At 39.2% G+C, this 19,030-nt stretch overlaps 1 protein-coding gene across 1 annotated transcript in view; it reads left to right on the plus strand.

The window, feature by feature from the left end:
- LOC109971935 (titin-like) overlaps positions 1–19,030 on the plus strand; it is a 244,463-nt gene that overhangs the window by 87,103 nt on the left and 138,330 nt on the right. Inside the window, 9 exon segments of the mRNA XM_020620505.1 lie at positions 11,030–11,143; positions 11,261–11,359; positions 11,960–12,004; positions 14,613–14,663; positions 14,822–15,217; positions 15,337–15,615; positions 17,305–17,574; positions 17,686–17,825; positions 17,936–18,062. Of these exon segments, the coding sequence (XP_020476161.1) occupies positions 11,030–11,143; positions 11,261–11,359; positions 11,960–12,004; positions 14,613–14,663; positions 14,822–15,217; positions 15,337–15,615; positions 17,305–17,574; positions 17,686–17,825; positions 17,936–18,062 (1,521 nt within the window).

Consider the following 19,030-nt stretch of genomic DNA (forward strand, 5'->3'; position numbering starts at 1 on the left):
ATAAAAGCTCCCAGGCCTCTGGTAGAGGCCCCGAGCCTGAAGGAAGGAATACAAGAACTATATATATATATATAATGGTTGATCCATCTCAGTTTTCCGTGTCTTATCAAGCTTAGTTGTGTGTTTAGTGATTAATATTCTTATTTGAAACGATTGTTATATATAACTGAGAAGTACTGACAGAAATGTAATATTCATAGACTTGATCAATCATTTTAGGTTTTATCCTTATTTTCTTTGATATCAATACTTTAATTGTGGTATTAAAATATCTTAAGTTTTCAATTTAACATAGTGAACCTGCAAAAGCCCTGCAACAACAACTAATTCTTGTCAATATTTTTTCTGCAAAGCCGTTTTTTTATAAAATTTAAACATATAGGTTTAATGAATAAATAAATTAAAAAACATCTGCACTTTGTCAATAGTATCAAAAAGACTTTGTAGCATAAAAAAGCATCATCTAAAATTTCCAAAAACAAAAACCTTTGATGACATTAAGCTTTTGTACATACACATATGTACGTTAAAACTGTCACTGATGTTATTTCACCTTGACACATACAGTAGTGAATAATAAAGAGAAGCATTTCATTTTTTTGAGTCTACAGTAGATGCTATGTCTGATAGTGTTTTGGCAAATATAACACTATAAAATCACACTGGTTGGAAAAGACCAGACTGAACACAAACTGAACTGTTGCCAGTTCTTCCAGAAGTTTTCTTAACACCTTACATCCCTCTTTGATGTCATACCTGGATTTGTGTTATTTAACATGTGCTGTTTGTTTGTTAACTGTCTAAATTCTCTTCTCTTAAAATGATTTTGTACTCACATGCCATCTTGATTTAAAAATGGATTCATTCTTTAAAACAAATAGAACCTAAGAAGATTGAGAAGATTCTGCCCACAGAGGTTGAACAAAAGAAAAAAGTCTCACTTCCTAAACAAGGTATCGCCCATCTTAAAACATGGAGTATTTTAAGATCTTGATGATAACACACACTAGGTGGATGATCACCTAAAACATTAGGCATTTAATCTTGGTGGTCGTTGTCTCTTTCTAACACTGATGTTTGTCTTTGTGTTGTGTTGTCACCTCTTGGCGCCGCCACATGACGCCTTTTCTTCAACATCTCTTAAAACCTCCAGCAAGTCTTGTCAAGATTGAGCAAAGAAAAGGAGCTCAGAAAATCCAGGAAGTTTATTACGTGACAGAAAAAGTGTCCCCAGCAGAAGAGGTTTGGGAACATGAAGAAATGGTTGAAGAACATGCTCAAGTGTACGAGGACGAAGTGGCTCCTCTGGACAAGGCAAAAGTGTTGCCAGAAGTAGATGTCTTAAGCACAACAGAAAAGTTGACCCTGAGGGGGGAGATATCTGTTACTGACCCTTCAACATGGAGAAAAACCAGGGTGACCAAACACAAAGTCATCCCAGAAACACAAGAAACTATACTTGTAGTCCAGGAATCTGAACCTGGCAAAGATAGGGAGGTCACACCACTGCAGGATAAACCTACAAAAGAAAAACAGAAAGAGTTGTTTGTCAGGACGATTGGGTCACCAACAAAGGAAATTACAGATGAGAGGAAAGACAGCACACTAGTCAGACACCTGCCAGACAAGGTTGACACTTCTAAACAAGAAACTAGTGTTGCAGTTAGAAGGGAAGGAGAGATGCCCATTAAAGCAGAAAGCAGCGAGAGACACAGGAGGGTAAGAACTGAGGAAATGACTTCAATCCATGAAACAGGGTTAGTAAAACATATTCCATTGATGACAGAGGCCAGTAAAACCAAGTCTTCTCCTGTTAGTATTGGCACAGAAGCAAGAAAACAAGCTGAAAGATTGGCAACAGAAGCTGTTCGCAAGGAATCAGTTGATCAAGACGATGAGGTAATATTAACTGTTCTGGAAGAAACTGAAGAAATTACAATCAAACCAAGAGAAGATGCCATTAAAGAGAAACCAACAAAGGTTGCCCTCACTCAATTGAAAATAGTGGACAAGGAAACAAGCAAAAAGTACAAAACTCAAATACATCCACTAGTCATTTCTGACCACAAAGCAGATGAAACTAGTGCAGCAGGACAAGCGTCAGTAAAGAAACATGAGCTAGATGGAACGAAACAAGTGAGGAAACTAAAAACTGATGAGATAATTGATACACAAAAGGACAAAGCTGCTGAAAAACCTAAAGTAGAGGTGACCCCCAAGACAAAATCAAAAGAGTCAGTAACAGATATCGAGCTTAAGAGGCCAAAAGTGACTGAACAGGAAGCAAAGTTTGACTCAGCCACTGAAAAACCTGACACTGAATACAAGCAAAAAGAGGAATCCATAGATGTCCCTCCTCAGATAACTGAAACAGAAAAGACCAAAGAAAAAGGTCTTTTAATCAAAGACTCAGTTCAGACAAAACCTTCAGTCCCTACAAAAGCAGAGGAGAAGAAAGGGATTCCCCCACAAAGAGCTTCAGCAGGTACAGAGAGAAAATTTAACACCATGATCATTTTCATTTTTAATGTGATAATATGACTCCATGTTTGGGTGCAGTCTTTTTTCTTTTTTTCATCTTGGGCGACTACCAGGAGTCATTATTTCTGCCTCAGTCAAAGATCACCCTGTTGTCTTTTTTCACCTCATTTGTAAACATCTCTTCATGCCCCATTTTTATGTTCATTGTGTTCCACATGGTCTTCCAATGACATCACTCTTTTACTACTTTGTTTTTGTATGTTTTTAAAGGGTGATTGTTTCTTGCATAGTTTACATATGATCTTGGGGTTGACAAAAACCGATTCTTTTAAAAAAAAAAAACAGAAAGAAAGACTGAAATGATTCCTGCAGCATCATCTCCTGAAAAACAAGTCGAGATCAAAGGAAAAAGACGTTACATAGGTACAATGGCAGCATGTTTTCCTGCCCTTGATTGTGAGCTCCTGCTATTTTCCTATTATCTCTGTTTGTCTTGTCTAACTCTAAATGTTTGTTTTTGTTTGTGTCCCCCACCCCAAATTTCTTGGCACCGCTACATGGTGCTTTGTCTTCCTCTTAAAAATCTTCCATCCTCAAGCAGCTCCTACAGGTTTTGTAGAGGATGAGAAAAAAGCAAGAGATTGCAGGATCCTGAAAGATTTCATATCAGAGGAAGTGTTCTCTGCAGAGAGGGTAATGGAAAGAGAAGAGGTTGAAGAAGAAGCTAAAATGCCTCATAAGAATGAAGAAGAAATTGTGGGTGACAGTATTAAATCCTTGAAGCAAGAAGGGATTTTAACTACAATGCAGAAACTTGCTGAAGTGGCTGAAATAAGTGGTGATATATCTGTTACTGACAGTTTAAAGACACAGCGCCTTAAAACAAGAGATATCTCAAAAACTAAAGAAAAGATTGACATCACAGGGTGTGAAACTAAAAACAAAAAAGTTGTGGCAGTTCAGGATGAACTGGAAAAAGCCAGTCTCGGGAAACCTTTAGAGACTGAAATTGAAACCACCTCAAAGGCAGGAGAACATGATCAAAAACAGCTGACAGAACCACAGAAAGTGACTTCTGAGGCAGACACTCAAATGAAAGGAGGTATTATCACACAGGGGCTGAAAGATAAAACTAAATTTAAAGTTATAGAAGCCAAGTTAGCCAGTATGACCGAGTTTAAACCGTTAGAAAAAGCCAGTCTCTGGAAACCTTTAGAGACTGAAAATGAAGAGGGATCTTTCAAACCTAGGATAGTTGAATGTGAGGAAGCAGAGGAAAAGCTATATACTTCTGAAATCATTCAGTCAAAGACAGGAATAACTGCAAAACTGAAGTCTGCCAAACAGAAAACATTGGAGATATTACTGAGACAGGGGATCGATTCACAGTTTGGTCAGTTAACAGATTCTCAACCCAGAGAGAATGAAATTGTTGAAACAGAGGAGAAACTTTTGAAGAATGTATCACATGAACCCGAAAAACACATAATTCAATCAGCAGCACCCCAAAATATTCTAAAGAAAAAAGAGCATGTCAGAGAAGGTGAAGGACCAACTGATGAATTACAAAAATCAAAAGAGGTTTGTAAAAAGAAAATACAACCATCAGAACAAAAAGAACAGGATGCAGATGAAAGAGAAGATGTAGAATTTGATAGCTTTCAGTCAAGGACAGTCACAGTACAAGATCAAGTCATGAGGCAAGCCGGACAAGGAGGGAATGAAGGAAGAGTCTCAGCTGTAATGTTAACAAAAGACATGTCTCCATCCAAAGAGCATGGATCCATCCAATCCAAAGTAGTTACATTTAAAGACAAACTAGTCACAGTCAGCCCTATGGAAGGAACAACTGAGATGAAACCCAACAGAAAAACCATTACTCCTGCGACAGAAGTCAGAAGATACCCAGTATCACAGTCAGAGAAAGAAACTGTAAGTGATAACATCCTTCAAAATCCTGAAATAATATCGCAGGGCAGGACTCCAGAGAAAGAGGCAGATCAGACAATGAGGCAGAACACAGTGGTCAAAGATGAAGAACATTTTGAGGCAGACATACATGTCCAAGTTGGTCCAAAAGAAGAAGCAAAACCAAGACAAGAGCAAACTGAAAAACACACTACCATGAAACCTGAGATAGAGGGAGTACCAAAACAAACACTAGTAGAAAAGTATGCCACTGAAGCAGAGGACACTGTTAAAGTAGAAGACATTCCTTATACAAGACCAAAGGAAAGGGAAGTATTAACTAAAACCACAGAGCCAGAATTAAAAGGCTTGCTAAAGATGGCTACAACTAAAGACAGACAACAACATGTCTCTCCAGCTGGAGAGAGAAAAACAGAACAGGAGCAAACAGACAGAAAAGCAGTGCACAAAAAGAGAAAGGGACAGAAGTTGACCAAAACTGAAGAGAGTACAGTTAAAGAAGTTGAGTCAAAACTGGTCACAAGTACAGATAAAACATCTAAAACAGAGAAAGAGAAAGAGGCAGTTTTCTTAGAAACAGTACCTCAAACAGAAGTTACACTGAAAGAAGAGAAAACCCTGAAATCTGAAGATGCTGTTTCGTCAGCAGTCAGAGAAGATGAAACTGATGAATTTATTTCCCCTGAAGAGCAGAACACAAAGATGAACATTTTGCGAACATCTTCAACTGACGAGAAACAAAAGCTGGAGGCAACTGCTCAAAGGAAAATAACAGCTCAAAAACAGAGACAGAAGAAGCAAATTGAAGGGGAATCTGTGGATGTCCAGTCAAAGGTAGTCAGAATTAAAAATGAAAATGCTGAAGTTACTCCCACTAAAGTAAAGGAAGCAGCAAGACAGGAGCTAACTGAAAGGATGCCTTCCGCCTCCCGCTTGTTTGACTTAACTGAATTACTGATAGCAGGAGATAGTTCGGCTGCACAAGACATGGTAGAAAACGATGAGATACTGTCTGTGGAAGATGTTCCTGAAAAACATGGTAAAATTAAAGAATTTGTGGCTGAAGACACAGTGTTTGATGAGGGAATTGTTATGACAGAGACCGAGTTAATATGTCCACAGGAGCCACAGGAGAAATGTGCCAAACATCAAGCAGTTATAGTTCAACAAGATCAGCTCAAATTCAGTGCATTTAAAGATAAAACATTTCAAGTTACTCCTCTTAAAGATATGAAAACAACTCAGGAACAAATTGAAAGAAAGTTCTCAGTTGCAACTTTAATGAAGAAAACTTATAAAGAATTTGAAGATGCACCTGAAAATTTTGCAGAAATTAAAGACCCTGAATTTACACCAGTTGATGATGAAATGTGTGTGGAAGATAGTAGTCCACCAAAGGAATCAGTATCCCTGAAGGAGAGACGACAGAAGTCAGCCAAAACCCAAGAGGTTGAAGATGAACCAGTCCTATCAAAATTCATAACAGTTAAGAATGAAATTGTGAAATTGTCTCCGACTGAAGCTGGGACACCAGAAACACCAGAACAACAAATTAAAAGAAAAATCTCCGATGCATCAGAGGGGGGAGTTCCGATATCTGCACCCAGCTCCTCGAAGGAAGAAATATCAAAGATAAAGGGATTACACACTTTACTAAGGACTGGAGATAAAATAGATGAAGAATTCCAGTCAATGGTTTTTCTAGTTAAAGATCAAGAAGGCCAAATACCTCCAACTGAAGAAAAGAAAAAACTGGAAAAGGAGCACATGTGGAAACTAGATAGTGTCAAGGAAACTGGGCCTGAGGAATCCATAACTAGTGAGATGTCAGAACTTGTTTCTTGTAAGAAAGGTGAGGCTCAAGAACATAAAAAAACAAAATCTAAAAACATTTCAGCTGAAGAAGTCCAGGCAAGGATGTTTGTAGTCTCACATGAATATGTTAATGTTGCACCCTTAGTAACAACACAGATCAGACAAGAACAAGTGAAGAACAAGGCAGCTGAAAAATCTGTAACAATAGAAGATAAAGATGTTGAAACAGATATTTCACAACAGGCAGTTGCATCTGATGTGATCAGTGACATTATTTTCAAAAAAGAAGAGATTCCAGTCGAAGAAATCAGCTCCAGCTTAGTTCCAGTTACAAGTACAACAGAAAAAGTGGCTTCCATTGAAAAGAACATTCTCAGAAGACAGAAACAGATCGACTCCATGGCCCTTGGGGCACCAGAGCAGGAAGTAATTTATGAAGAGTCTTCAAAAATTACACCTGAGATGGAAGCAAAAGAGAAAAAACTGGGTATTTCTCAAGAAAATGAGGTAGCTCAGAAATTTGCCAAAACTCACAAGGTTATAGCTGAAGCAATAAAAGATCAAACTATGAAGATCCCTCCAACTGTAGCAACAAAACCAGTGGAACAAGAACAAATTGAAATAAAGGGTTTACTTACAGCTTTGCAAGACAAGCCATCTAAAAAGGAAACAGCCGAAGACATCCAGTCCAAGAGAGTAGCGGCTAAAAATGAATATGATAGTGTTACTCCTTTGGAGGCAAAAGAAACAAAACAGGAGCGAGTTCAAAGAAAGTTTTCAGTGGCACCTTTGATAGAAGAATTTCACAAAGTAAAAGACACAGAATCTGTATCAGATAATTTCAAACATATTAATGTTGAAGAAACCAAGACTGAGGAAGAGAGACTTAAAGAAGAGCCAGAGAAAACTAAAGGAGCAGCTAAGCCAGATGTAATTCATCAACACACGGTGATAGAGAAACTCACTGTAATGGACAAAACCACCACAGTTCATCCACTGGAAGAGATGGAAATCTCACAGAAACATATCGAAGCAAAGTCAGTAGCTGCTTCTGTAATGGAAGTAACAATAACACCAGAGGAAACCAATGTCCCCAAGACAATAGAGGAGTCAGAACACATTTCACAAAAGAAAGCAACCACAGCAGAAGGGCAGAAGCTTGACAAAACATTAGAGGTTATGACTGAAGGTCAGATAAAGAAATCAAAATCCCTAAAAGAGAAAAAACAAAGTTTGAGCAAAAGTACAAAATCTTGCTTTGAGGAAGTGCAGTCTAGGACAGTTATAGTAAAACATGAACATGACGATGTTGCTCCGTTTGAAGCAACAGAGACAAAACAGGAACAAGTCGAAAGAAACATGTCTGTGTCACCTGTGATGGAAGTAGCATCTGAAAGATCTCTGACAGTTAAAGATGGTGATGTTAAATCAGATCATCTCCGGTGGTATTGCACACCTGTTGAGTTAGTGAAAGATACTGCATCAGTAAAAAAGGATATTTATGAGGGGAATGATGTTTCTCCAATGGAGTCTGTAGAGGACACAGTAGAGAGGTTATGTGAAACAAAAGACATTATAGTAGAACAAGTTGAGTCAGAAGACCTAGCTGAAGATAACAGAGAGAATGTTCCTCACATTAGAGAGAAATTAAATGAAAGACAGGAACCAACTGAAACAAAGGCCTCAGTTGCATCTGAACCAGGAGTAAAATATCAACACTCTTTGGTAGCGCAAGCAGCTCCAGAAACACTGGACAAAACCACCGCAGTTCTTCCAGCTGCATATATAAAAAACAGACTAAAGCAAACTGAAACCAAGAGTGCTCTTAATCCTGTAATGGAAGTAATAGACAAGATTAAAGATACAGAGACGAAGACATCAAAATTCCTAAAAGAGAAAGGACAGATATTTGATGAATTTTCAAACATTCCTCTTGAGGAAGCGCAGTCCAAGACAGTTGTAGTTAAAAATGAATATGGCAGTGTTATTCCATTCGAAATAACAGAAACAAAACAAGAGCAAGTTGAGAGAATGGTTTCAGTTCCAGCCGTAATGGGGGTTGTATCTGAAAAATATCTCATAGCAACAGATGGAAATTTTAAATCAAACAAGCTGCAAAGATTTATTATACCTGACAAACTTGTAAAGGATGTTGCAACAAGAACTGAGGTTGTATATGAACCCAGTGAAATCCCTCTAATAAGACATTCACAATGTGCAGAGTCCATCAGTGAAAATGTGGAAATTTTAGCTGAAAAGCAGCAAGAGATAGCAGATAAAGATACTGACAAAATTGCAGTTGATGATTCAGAACCAACAAAACAGAAACAAAATCAACAAAAAGCAGAAGAGATCAGTGTTACTCTTCCAAAGACTCAAGGGACATTGGTAGGGCACGAGAAACTCAAATATGAGAGTACAGTTCCAGAGAAACCAGACCAACAACAGGCTGTAATTGAATGCATTCAGTCTAAAACAAACACAGTTAAGGACATTGATTTTAGCAATACCCCTAGCAACGAAACAAAGCAGGAACGAACTGAAAAAAAGTCTTCAAGGACAACTGTAATGGGTGTTGCATATGAAAAACCAGTGAGTGTGAAAGAACACGATGTTATATTGGATACTCCACAAAGGTATGCTTCCCCAGATGATCAGGTAGAAGACATTATATTAAGAAAGAACAAGGTTTCTAAGTTCAAGGATATTCCTTTAAAGGAAGTTGATTCCATAACAGGTAGACAGGAGTCAGATGAGCCTGATGGGATTAAAGTGCAAGAACGCATGTTCGAGGATGAAATTGTTGATGACAAAAGCACCAATATTTCTCCAGTTGAAAGACAGACAACCAGAGCAGAGTCCATCACTAAAGAATTCCTACAAGGGCAAGATACTTCCCAAAAATACAACATAACTGAAGATTTTGCTGCAGACACTCAAACAGAAGTTCCAAAACAGACTTTACATGAAAGTGATCAGTCTGACATGACTATAGATGAAAATCAGGCGAAGATAGTTAAAACTATAACAGCTATTGTCAGTCCTATTGAAGAAATGAAATTGAAGCTAGAACACACTGAAAGGAAAGCTGCAGTAATGCCTACACCTGAGGCGACAAGTAAAGAATCACTTAAAACAGATGGCAGACCAGAAAAGTATACCAAAAGAGAGAGAGACGGAATCACAACAAAGGAGAAAATTAGAAGAGCTGTGTTAGCTAAACAGTCAAAACCCAAGTTGGTTGAGGACCAAGCTCCCAGAGTTACTTCTGAAGAAGGAATGAAAGTAAGATGGGAAGAAATTGACAGACAACCCACAGTTATGTCCCTGTTTGATGAGGTAAAACCAAGAGAATCTGTAACTGAGCAGGATGCTTTGGGAAGACAATTGAAATTGGCTAAACCCACGGACAGTAAGATGGAAACAATAACAGGGAAAGACAAAATATTTAAAGAGTTTCAGGGAGAAGTAAAACCAGAAACAGAAAAAAATGAACAAATCAAATGTGACCAGTTAGTTACGCCCACAGAACGAAATGAGGAAATGTATCTGTTCCAAGAGATAGTCAGTGAAGGAGTGAAGATATCCAAACAATACAAGCCTACAATGACAGAGGCTAAAACTGATACCGATGTGATGCCTCGGCACGAGTCCACAGTCAGAGAACTGTCAGTAACAGATGAAACCAAGCCAAAGGCGACTGAGAAAAGTACTGCTGACTACAAAACAGACACTCCAGAATACAGGAAAAGTGCCACCAGGAAATCAGAAGTTGAACAGTCCTGTCTGGAAGCACATGTTCTTCAGGAAGTTGAAACCAAAGTCAGAAAGGAGGGAAATGCTCAAGGACCACAGTCCATCTTAGAAACAAGGCTATTATCTTTGGAACCTGAAGGAAAAGAAAACATCTCCCTTCAAGAAATTTTCAGAGGTATATTGGGAAATATTTTATGTCACCGAGCACGTTTTTGATCTGAGCACCAAACATCGTTGTGCACTTCCTTGTTTTCATCCTCTTGAGGATATATGAAATTCATACTTCTTCTCATCTTTTCAAGAGGATACCCCTGTCATATCACCCATTTAGTTTGGGCACCACCTGTATTCTTACTCACTGTGAAGAAACAGCCTGCTGTCAACTGAGACATTCTCTGTTGGTTTCTCATAATCTGATATCTAAACCACCAGTCCCTGTTGTGTTTTGGTCTGTTCACATTTGTTTTTGCTAATTCTGTTTGCTGTGCCCACTATATGTCACTCTATTTGTATCGAGATTTATTTTTTCATAGATGAGGTGAGGTGAAATTTTTTAAACCCAGTCTTCCAGCTTTAAGTTTTCATTGTGAATTTTTTTTGTCTCATTTGTCTTTGCATGGACAGTGCTCATCCCATCAATCTTAATGAAATTGACTGTTATATAATTTCACAGTTCCTGCGAAGGAGAAGGAGCCGCTACCACAAATCACACCACCACTATTAAAGCCAGCTGCTGTCCCAGAAGGTACCCAACTTCAGTTTTAAATGTTTTGGTGCTTACATTTGTGTATTTCTGTGTGAATGTTTTCATAAGGCATTCGTAAAAGAATGTCACTCTTGAGTCTTGAAATTTTTCTACTGAAGACACCCAGCCATTATCCACATCATTAAAGAAAATTAATTACTATGGAAGGAAGAGAACTCAAACAACATGATTATGAACATAGAATTATGGATTCAGTTTCTTTTTGCTGTCAAGCTACAGAGCTACAGTGAAGTGTTCATGGAGAGCTTTTTGTTGAATTCCCTGTGTACCTTGTACTTTAAGAGAGCAAACTGCAGGCTGCTGAAAAAGTCCAAGAAGTTGCCAAAAGGCCTGAAGTCACTGACAAAACTAAGAAGTTGGAGAAGAGAGTTACTCCACAAGAAGAAACAAAGCTAGGTATCCAGACAAAAATTCGTAAGAGCATTCATACCAACACATTTTGTGCTTATATAAGGACCATATGTTTTGGTCACACTTTACATACTTCAGGTGCCTCTTTTTTTATATTTGAAGTGACCAAGCCACAGCCTCTCCTGAAGGCTAAAGAACCAACCAAGATGGTTGCAGAAGAAGAAAAGCCAATTGTGGTAGAAAAGATAGCTCCTGACACAGGTAGAAGTTTTTAAAGGACTGAGAAGAAAATATCCTCTTTGTTGTTGTTGTTTTTGTTATTTGCATCTTTTTCACATCTCATTTCATCATGCAAAGGTTGACTATATAACCTCCCACTTGTGTGTCTGTGCTGCTGGATTAAGTTGTGAGTCTGGTTTTTGGGGGCAGTACGACCTACAGCAGCAGGACAGTCCCTCACTGTGGTGTTGCAATGTCGATCTTTTCATGTTGTGTGTCCATTTATTTTGTTCATTATTTTACTGAACTTGAACACAGCATGCCATGTTTTTTCTTGGACCAACGTCATTTTAGCTCTTTATCTTTATTCATAATGATGTTTTTCACTAAATTATGTGATACTGGGCTACTTTTTTTGCATCTCAGTGGCAGCTTTATCACGTCATCCACATTCTTTATAAGAATTTATTTGTGAATGTTAAATGACAGTTTCTCAGTCTTATAATGGTCTTCCATCTTAATGGAATATACTATGTATATTATAGAATATAACGGTCTTCTTCTTAATAACAAATGACATGGTCTTCTTAATGAGAAATGACGTGCTAATTAACAACTTTCTGAACTATACCTCTGTATTAGATGAAACCAAAGGACCTGCCCGAGCACCGCCAGGAGTCAAGAAAGGTAGGAGCACTGATTACCACTCATTTTATGTCAGAACATTCAGTGCACAGCAGCTCACAAGATTTAATCAGTGGCTATAAAGGTTCACTTCCTAAGCCTGTAGCAGCAGTGCTCCCACATCAAGAAACTAAATCCTGTCCACAGCTGATATCAGATTATCAATTGGGACACTAAAGGAAAAAAATCAATGCATCAACTATTAATTAATTTTGTTTGGCTCATTACATGTATAATGATTTCAGATGAATAATTTTAAAGGTATATACACATTCTTTATGATTTTCTGTAGTAACCCTGTTCTGTGAGTTGTCTTTGTTCCCTTGTATGCCTGTTTTGTTTTTTAATTTTCCTTTTGTGTTTTTTTATTTGTTTGCTCATTTGTAAATTTTGAGTATGTGTGTGTTTGTACACAGTGTGATGTCAATTAAATGTCAGTGAGTAATGTCAAACATTTACTGCACAAAAAAGGTACAATTCAGTTGGAGGAGGATGGGAAATATGAGATTCCCACTTTGAGGAAAACAACCATAGTCAGGAGGGATGTGGAAGAAGAGAAGGAGATTATCACACTGAAGAAGATTCCAGTGGTTCCACCTAAAGAAGCTGAAGAAGAGGAAGAACCTCAGAAGGTCACCAAGACCACAGTGTTTCACATTGAAGAGATGGTGCATAAAGAAGAAGCTGTTGAGATGTCAGTTGCCAAGAGGAGCCTTGTGGAGGAGAGGAAGCCTACAGAAAAAGCAGATGTGCTGAAAAAACCTGAAGTTATTGAAGCTAAAGAAGAGGAACAAAAAGAGGCACTTAAAGATGCATGGACCCGCCAGAAACCCATTCCACAAGTTGAAAAACCAGAAGATAAAATTTCTCTTAAGAAAACTCCAAAGGCACCAAAGGAAGAGGAACCTACCCCGCCCAGTGTAGCCCTGAAGAAAGTGAAAAAATTGCCTTCAGATGAAGTGGAGCCAGAAGTAGTTAAATTAAAGCCATTTGAGAAGCCTGTTAAAACAGTAGGGGAGCCAGAGAAGGATAAAAAGGAGAGGCCAGACAGGGACACTGTGCCTTTCCAGAAGGGAGAGAGGATCCCCACAGAGGTTGAAATCAAAGAACCTCCCAAGAAACCTGAGAAAGTTCCTCCAGAAGTAAAGGAGCTACCAGCTAAGGTTCCAAAACCAGTAGATAAAACGAAAACTCCAGAAAAAGAGGAGGTCAAAGCACCTACCAAGGTGAGGAAAATTCCAACCCAGGAACAAGAAGTCGAAAGTGTTAAGCTGAAGCCCTTCTCTAAGCCTTCCAAAGAGGTTGTAGAACCCAAGAAGAAACCAGCAGAGGAGAAAGACCTGCACCAGCGTCGTCCAAGTCCAGATGAAAAATTAAAAGAACAAAAGCCAGAGGTTAGACCAAAGAAACCTGATGTCCCAGAAGTTCCAGAGAAGAAGCCAGAAAAGCCAAAGGACATAGAAGCAGTTCCAGCAGAGAAGGTGGTTTCTCCTGTGCCAGCTTCTGTTATGAAACCTGAAAAGGTTCCTGAGGAAGCCAAACATGTGCAGCTGAAGAAGAGAGTCACACCCAAGGTGAAAGAGGAGAAGGAAGTAGTGACTCTAAAGCCTGTGGAGCAGTTAAAGAAGGTCGAGCTGAAAAAGACACCATCTCCTAAAGTTGAGAAGCTTAAAGAAGCAGAGGCAATCCCAAGTATTGATAAACTCAAAAAGGTTCCAAAGACTGTTTCACCAAAAGACTCAATTGAAGCTGTGACTCTTAAAAGGGTCCCAAAGAAGCCATCACCGGAGGCAGAGAAGGCTGTAGAACCAGCAAAGCCTGGTAAAGACAAGATTCCCCTGGTGAAAGAGGTCTCCCCTGGAGCTGTGCAGATAAAGAAGGTTGCCACCCAGCCAGAGGAGGAGGTATCTGAAGAGGAGTTCAAAGCTCAGGAAAAGGCGGTGGAGGAGGAAGAAGAGGCCTGGAGCTGGGAGCTGGTTCCCCAGGACAGTTATGCTTCTGAGAAGTTGGAAGGTAAGGGAGAAGAAAGTGCCCTGGAGGTTCCAGGGGTGTCAAGGAGAGGTGAGATGGTGGCGCCCCCAACTTGTGTGATGACCATGATAAACCCTCCCTTCATGCTCTGAATAATTTCTACCCATTTCCACCATCATGACTTCATCTAAATCATCATTACCTCATCATATTTTAAATGTGACGTGATTTACGACATCTCCATCTTATATTTATGTTAAATATCATTTTGTGTGTCAAACCGCTCCTGTCCATTGCTTCCTGTCATTTCAGTAATGTCATTTGTGTGTCTGTCATTTCATTATCACGCCCTTCTCATCAATTCAGTGTTCTCACCACTCATGCAATCTTTGCATTTTTGTTTGTTATTCCATCTATTCAAGGCATAAAAGCTACATCACTATAAAATTGTAATTATACATTATTCATTGTTGTGCTTTTGTGTGCCCTCATTTCAGTTTCATTGTTTTATAATTTTATCATCACAGTCACTTGGCATTTCCCTGTTCATTTGAGTGGACATTACAAATGTAATATGTGATGGCATGTTTGATTAACATGATTATTATGCAGCAAATTCATTTAAATTCTTTTTTAACAGAGGGACCACCAGCAGAGCAAGCTGGAAGAGGTAGAGGTAGAGGGGTGAAACGTAAGTCTCTTGTCTAAATAATGTTTCATAAACCTATTAACTGTGACTATAAAGCCTCTGTAAGAAAACCTTATTAGTTTCTTCATTCTCTGTGGCGATGCTACAGAATCCTTCTTGAAATTCCTGTGTGAGTTGACTCCCTTCAATTTGTATTTCAGCCAAGCTGACTCCATCCCCTGGAGAAGGCAGGGGCCGTGGCCTCAGACCTGTTGGAAAAATTCCATCACCACCAGAGGAACCATTTGGAGGATATCAGCTCAAAGCTGTCCCTCTGAAGTTCATCAAGAAAATTCAGAACATTGTGTTGCTGGAAGCTGAGTCTATTGGCTCATCTGCTGTGTTTGAGTGTGAGGTCTCACCCTCCACTGCTGTCTGTTCATGGATAAAAGATGGCAGTAACCTGCGTGAGGGCCCCAAGCACAAATTCACCTCTAAAGGCAGAGATCGCACGTTAAACATTATCGATGTCCAGCTGTCAGACATGGGTGACTATACGTGTGTGGCCAAGAATGCTGGCAGGGAAGTATCATGCACTGCTAAGCTCATTGTTGAAGGTATTTATATCTTTTTTCTGCTTTAAATGTCACTAAAAAATATTTCTCATGATATGTGTCATGACCCTGTTTTAGCAATCACCGTTGTCAGAGAGCTCATTTCCTTTATCTCCTCATAGAGCTACCTGTGAAATGGATTAGAGAACTGGCGGAGGAGACTACAGCATCAAAGGGTCAGCCTCTGTATATTACCTGTGAGCTGAACAAAGAGAGAAATGTGATATGGAAGAAGAATGGTGAGCTCCTGGAACAAAAAGAAAACAAGATTCAGATCAATATCATTGGTATGCAGCATGGTGTGACCATCCAGAACACCACTGAGGAGGATGCTGCTTCCTACTCATGTGAAGTAGCTGACCAGGAGGAAATCAAGACCACAACAAATGTCAAAGTGATTGGTAAGCAAAAGAGTAAATTAACACTGTAACATACATTAAAACTGGTGCTTTCTAAGGAATATATACTAGAATGGATTATGGCAGGAATTGTGTTTGTAATACCTCAGGGCACCATGTTTTGCCCATTCTTTTTTTTTTACTTACCATTTGAGGGTGCCACAGTGGTGGTACTGTTGCCTCACAGCAAGAAGCTTCCTGGATCAATCCTCATAGTTAACCAGGGACCTTTCTGTGCCAAGTTTGCATGTTCTCTCGGTGCTTGCTTGGGTTTATTCTGGCTTCCTCCTACAATATACATGCATGCAGGTTAGGCTGACTGGTGACTCTAAATTGCCCATAGTTGTGAATGTGAGTTTGAGTAGTTGTCTGTCTCTATGTGTCAGCCCTGTGATTAACTAGTAGTCTGTTCAGGGTGTACTGGTTCAATGTCAGCCCCCAGAGTCCTGCACCGGGTCGGGTACCCACAAAAGCTCATGTGTAACAGGTAAAAAATATAGTTATATGAATGCATGGGCAATGGTAAAAACTAGACTAAATGCGGGCGGGTAGCAGGTGAAATAAACAAATTTAATACAAAAATAAATGAAGGTGCAACTTCTTTTAAACATCTACTGCAGCATCATTTTATGAAGCCTAGTAACTGATACATTTATTGTGAAGGCCTATGGCACAACCTTTGACCTGTCAACCCACATCCAGCTAACAGGATGTCACTCAGACATTGATGTAGGTGTCACTGTGTCAAACTGCACTTTTACCTAAAAGCAAAAATAGCTAGTGGTGAAGGTGAAATAAACAAATTTAATACAAAAATAAATGAAGGTGCAACTTCTTTTAAACATCTACTGCAGCATCATTTTATGAAGCCTAGTAACTGATACATTTATTGTGAAGGCCTATGGCACAACCTTTGACCTGTCAACCCACATCCAGCTAACAGGATGTCACTCAGACATTGATGTAGGTGTCACTGTGTCAAACTGCACTTTTACCTAAAAGCAAAAATAGCTAGTGGTGAATACAAAATTGTGGATAAATACATCATCAAAGGCCAAGTTGGCTGTATGGGAGAAATATGGTGTGGTCACAGACAGTGAGAACAACATTATCAGTTTTAGCTTTTGATAGTCACAAGCTAGGCACATCCTTACTAAGGGAACAGCTGCAGAGCCCAGGTCTGCATCCTGTGACAGATACTTTACAAAGAACACAACTCTCAAGCACTTTAAAATGAATGAATGAATGTAGTTTAAAGCCTATTTTAATTACGGGTACGGGTCGGGTCACAGTTCTTGCATTAATGGGTCAGGTCGGGTCCAGATTTCATTTAGAAATAACTCTGGGTAACAGGTTGTGCACAATACAGAGCTTTGTGAGAGCAAGGTGGGTGTGGATTTTTAAAATTGGACTGGTGCTGGACTCTGTCAGCCCCCACAACCCTCTATAGGATAAGTGGGACACCAAAACCAAAACAAGCAATTCAGAAACAATGGATCGGTTTGCTGATGACATAGAACTATATCTTCAAATTGTACATCTTAATGTCCAGTTCAATAGTTGATGTCATTAACTAGAAATTAGATAAACTTAGGTAAGGCTACATTATAATAGTATTTAGCATATGAATTGTACGCATTGTGTCGCTAATGGTATGATTGTCACTGATTTAGTAATGCTTAACTCTAACAGAAATTATCAAAGACTGGATTGTGAGACCACTCAGAGACCAGCATGTGAAACCGAAGGCCACTGCTACATTTAAATGTGAGCTCTTTAAGGAAACTCCCAATTGGAAGTGGCTCAAAGAAGATAATGAGATCACTCCTTCAGACAAGGTTGAGATCAAGAAGGATGGAAAAGAGCTGAAGCTCATCATCAAGAATTGTCAGCCTGATGATGTAGCAGAATATGCCTTGGAGGTGGAAGGACGCATCTACACTGCCAAGCTCACACTAGGAGGTTTATCTGTCTACCTACTTAACTTCTTTTTGACTTGAGTCCCTCAAATAATTTACCATTCTTTCCATCACTGGTTGGTATTTATGAGAACTAATTCAACATCTTCTTCAGAGCGGGAGGCTGAGATCTTGAAGCCCCTTGCCAACGTTGAGGTGATGGAGAAGGAAGATGCCATGTTTGAGACGGAGATCTCCGAGGAGGATGTACCAGGGCAGTGGAAACTCCAAGGAAAAGTTTTGACCAGATCCCCAGTAAGACTAGATAGACTTGTTTTTCTGTCACATAAGCCCTGATTTATGTATTCTAATATATTCATTTTCACTGCTTTTTATATATAAACTGACTGTAATGTCTTTACCAGACCTGCCAAATCCAAATGGAGGGTGCAGTGCGTAGGCTCACACTTAAAAATTGCCAGTTGGATCAGGCTGGAGAAGTGTCCTACCAAGTTTTGAAAGCCATAACCACTGCAATGCTCACTGTCAAAGGTAAGAAGAACTGTTGGTATCCAGGACTGGAATCAGTGTACCATGATTTTAGGATCTTAATTGTAAAAATAAAAGTGTAAGATTCTTGGGCAATAAAATAAAGCTTTCACTGCATGGGACATTGGACCTCAGATCTTTATAGGGCCTGATGAGTAAAATTTGTTATTTGTGCCATTTTTTTGAACCTTGATGTAGACCGGGAAGAAAAGAATAATGTTGCATTCCAGCTGGGATTGGTAAACAATCCCAAGATTGCAAAATGATATAATATTGTGTAGATGACCTTCACAGCCTGAAGATGGATTTGATAGTTTTTCTGTAGGATAAGATGGGATGAGTCAGTAAGTAGAGTTTATTTATATAGCACCTTCCTTAATGAACAGTCACGGTGCTTCACACAAACGTAAAAAATACAGCTAGGCTCTATCCTATAAAATAGCAAAACAGAATAAGAGCACCAAAAAATGACAAAACATAAAATCACTACTCAAAAGACACTTTAAAACAATGGGTCTTGAGATGCTTTTTAAAAATGTCTAGTGTCCACAGATCTTAAGCCCATTGGGAGAGTGTTTCTGAGTGTAGGAGCCACAAATTCAAAGGCACAGTCACCTCTTGTTTTAAGTCTGAATCGAGAAACAGTCAACAAACCCCTCTCTGATCATCTTAGACACCTACAGTATCTAGGCAGGTGACCATGCAAGGCTCTGAATGCAAGTACCAGAGTCTTGAAGTGAATTCTGGATTTGATGGGGAGCCAATATAGACAGATCAAAACAGGTTTAATGTGATCTCAGTTTGACGACCTAGTCAAAAGCCTGGCTGCAGCATTCTGGACCACTTGTAAACGATCCAAAGATTTCTTACTGAGACAAGTGAATAGGGAGTTATAGTAGTCCAACCAGGATGAAATAAAAGCATGAATGAACATTTCCATCTCAATTGGAGACACCATGGGTCCAAGTTTA

The sequence above is a fragment of the Monopterus albus genome, unplaced genomic scaffold (assembly GCF_001952655.1).
Source record: "Monopterus albus unplaced genomic scaffold, M_albus_1.0 scaffold239.1, whole genome shotgun sequence".
NCBI lineage: Eukaryota > Metazoa > Chordata > Actinopteri > Synbranchiformes > Synbranchidae > Monopterus > Monopterus albus.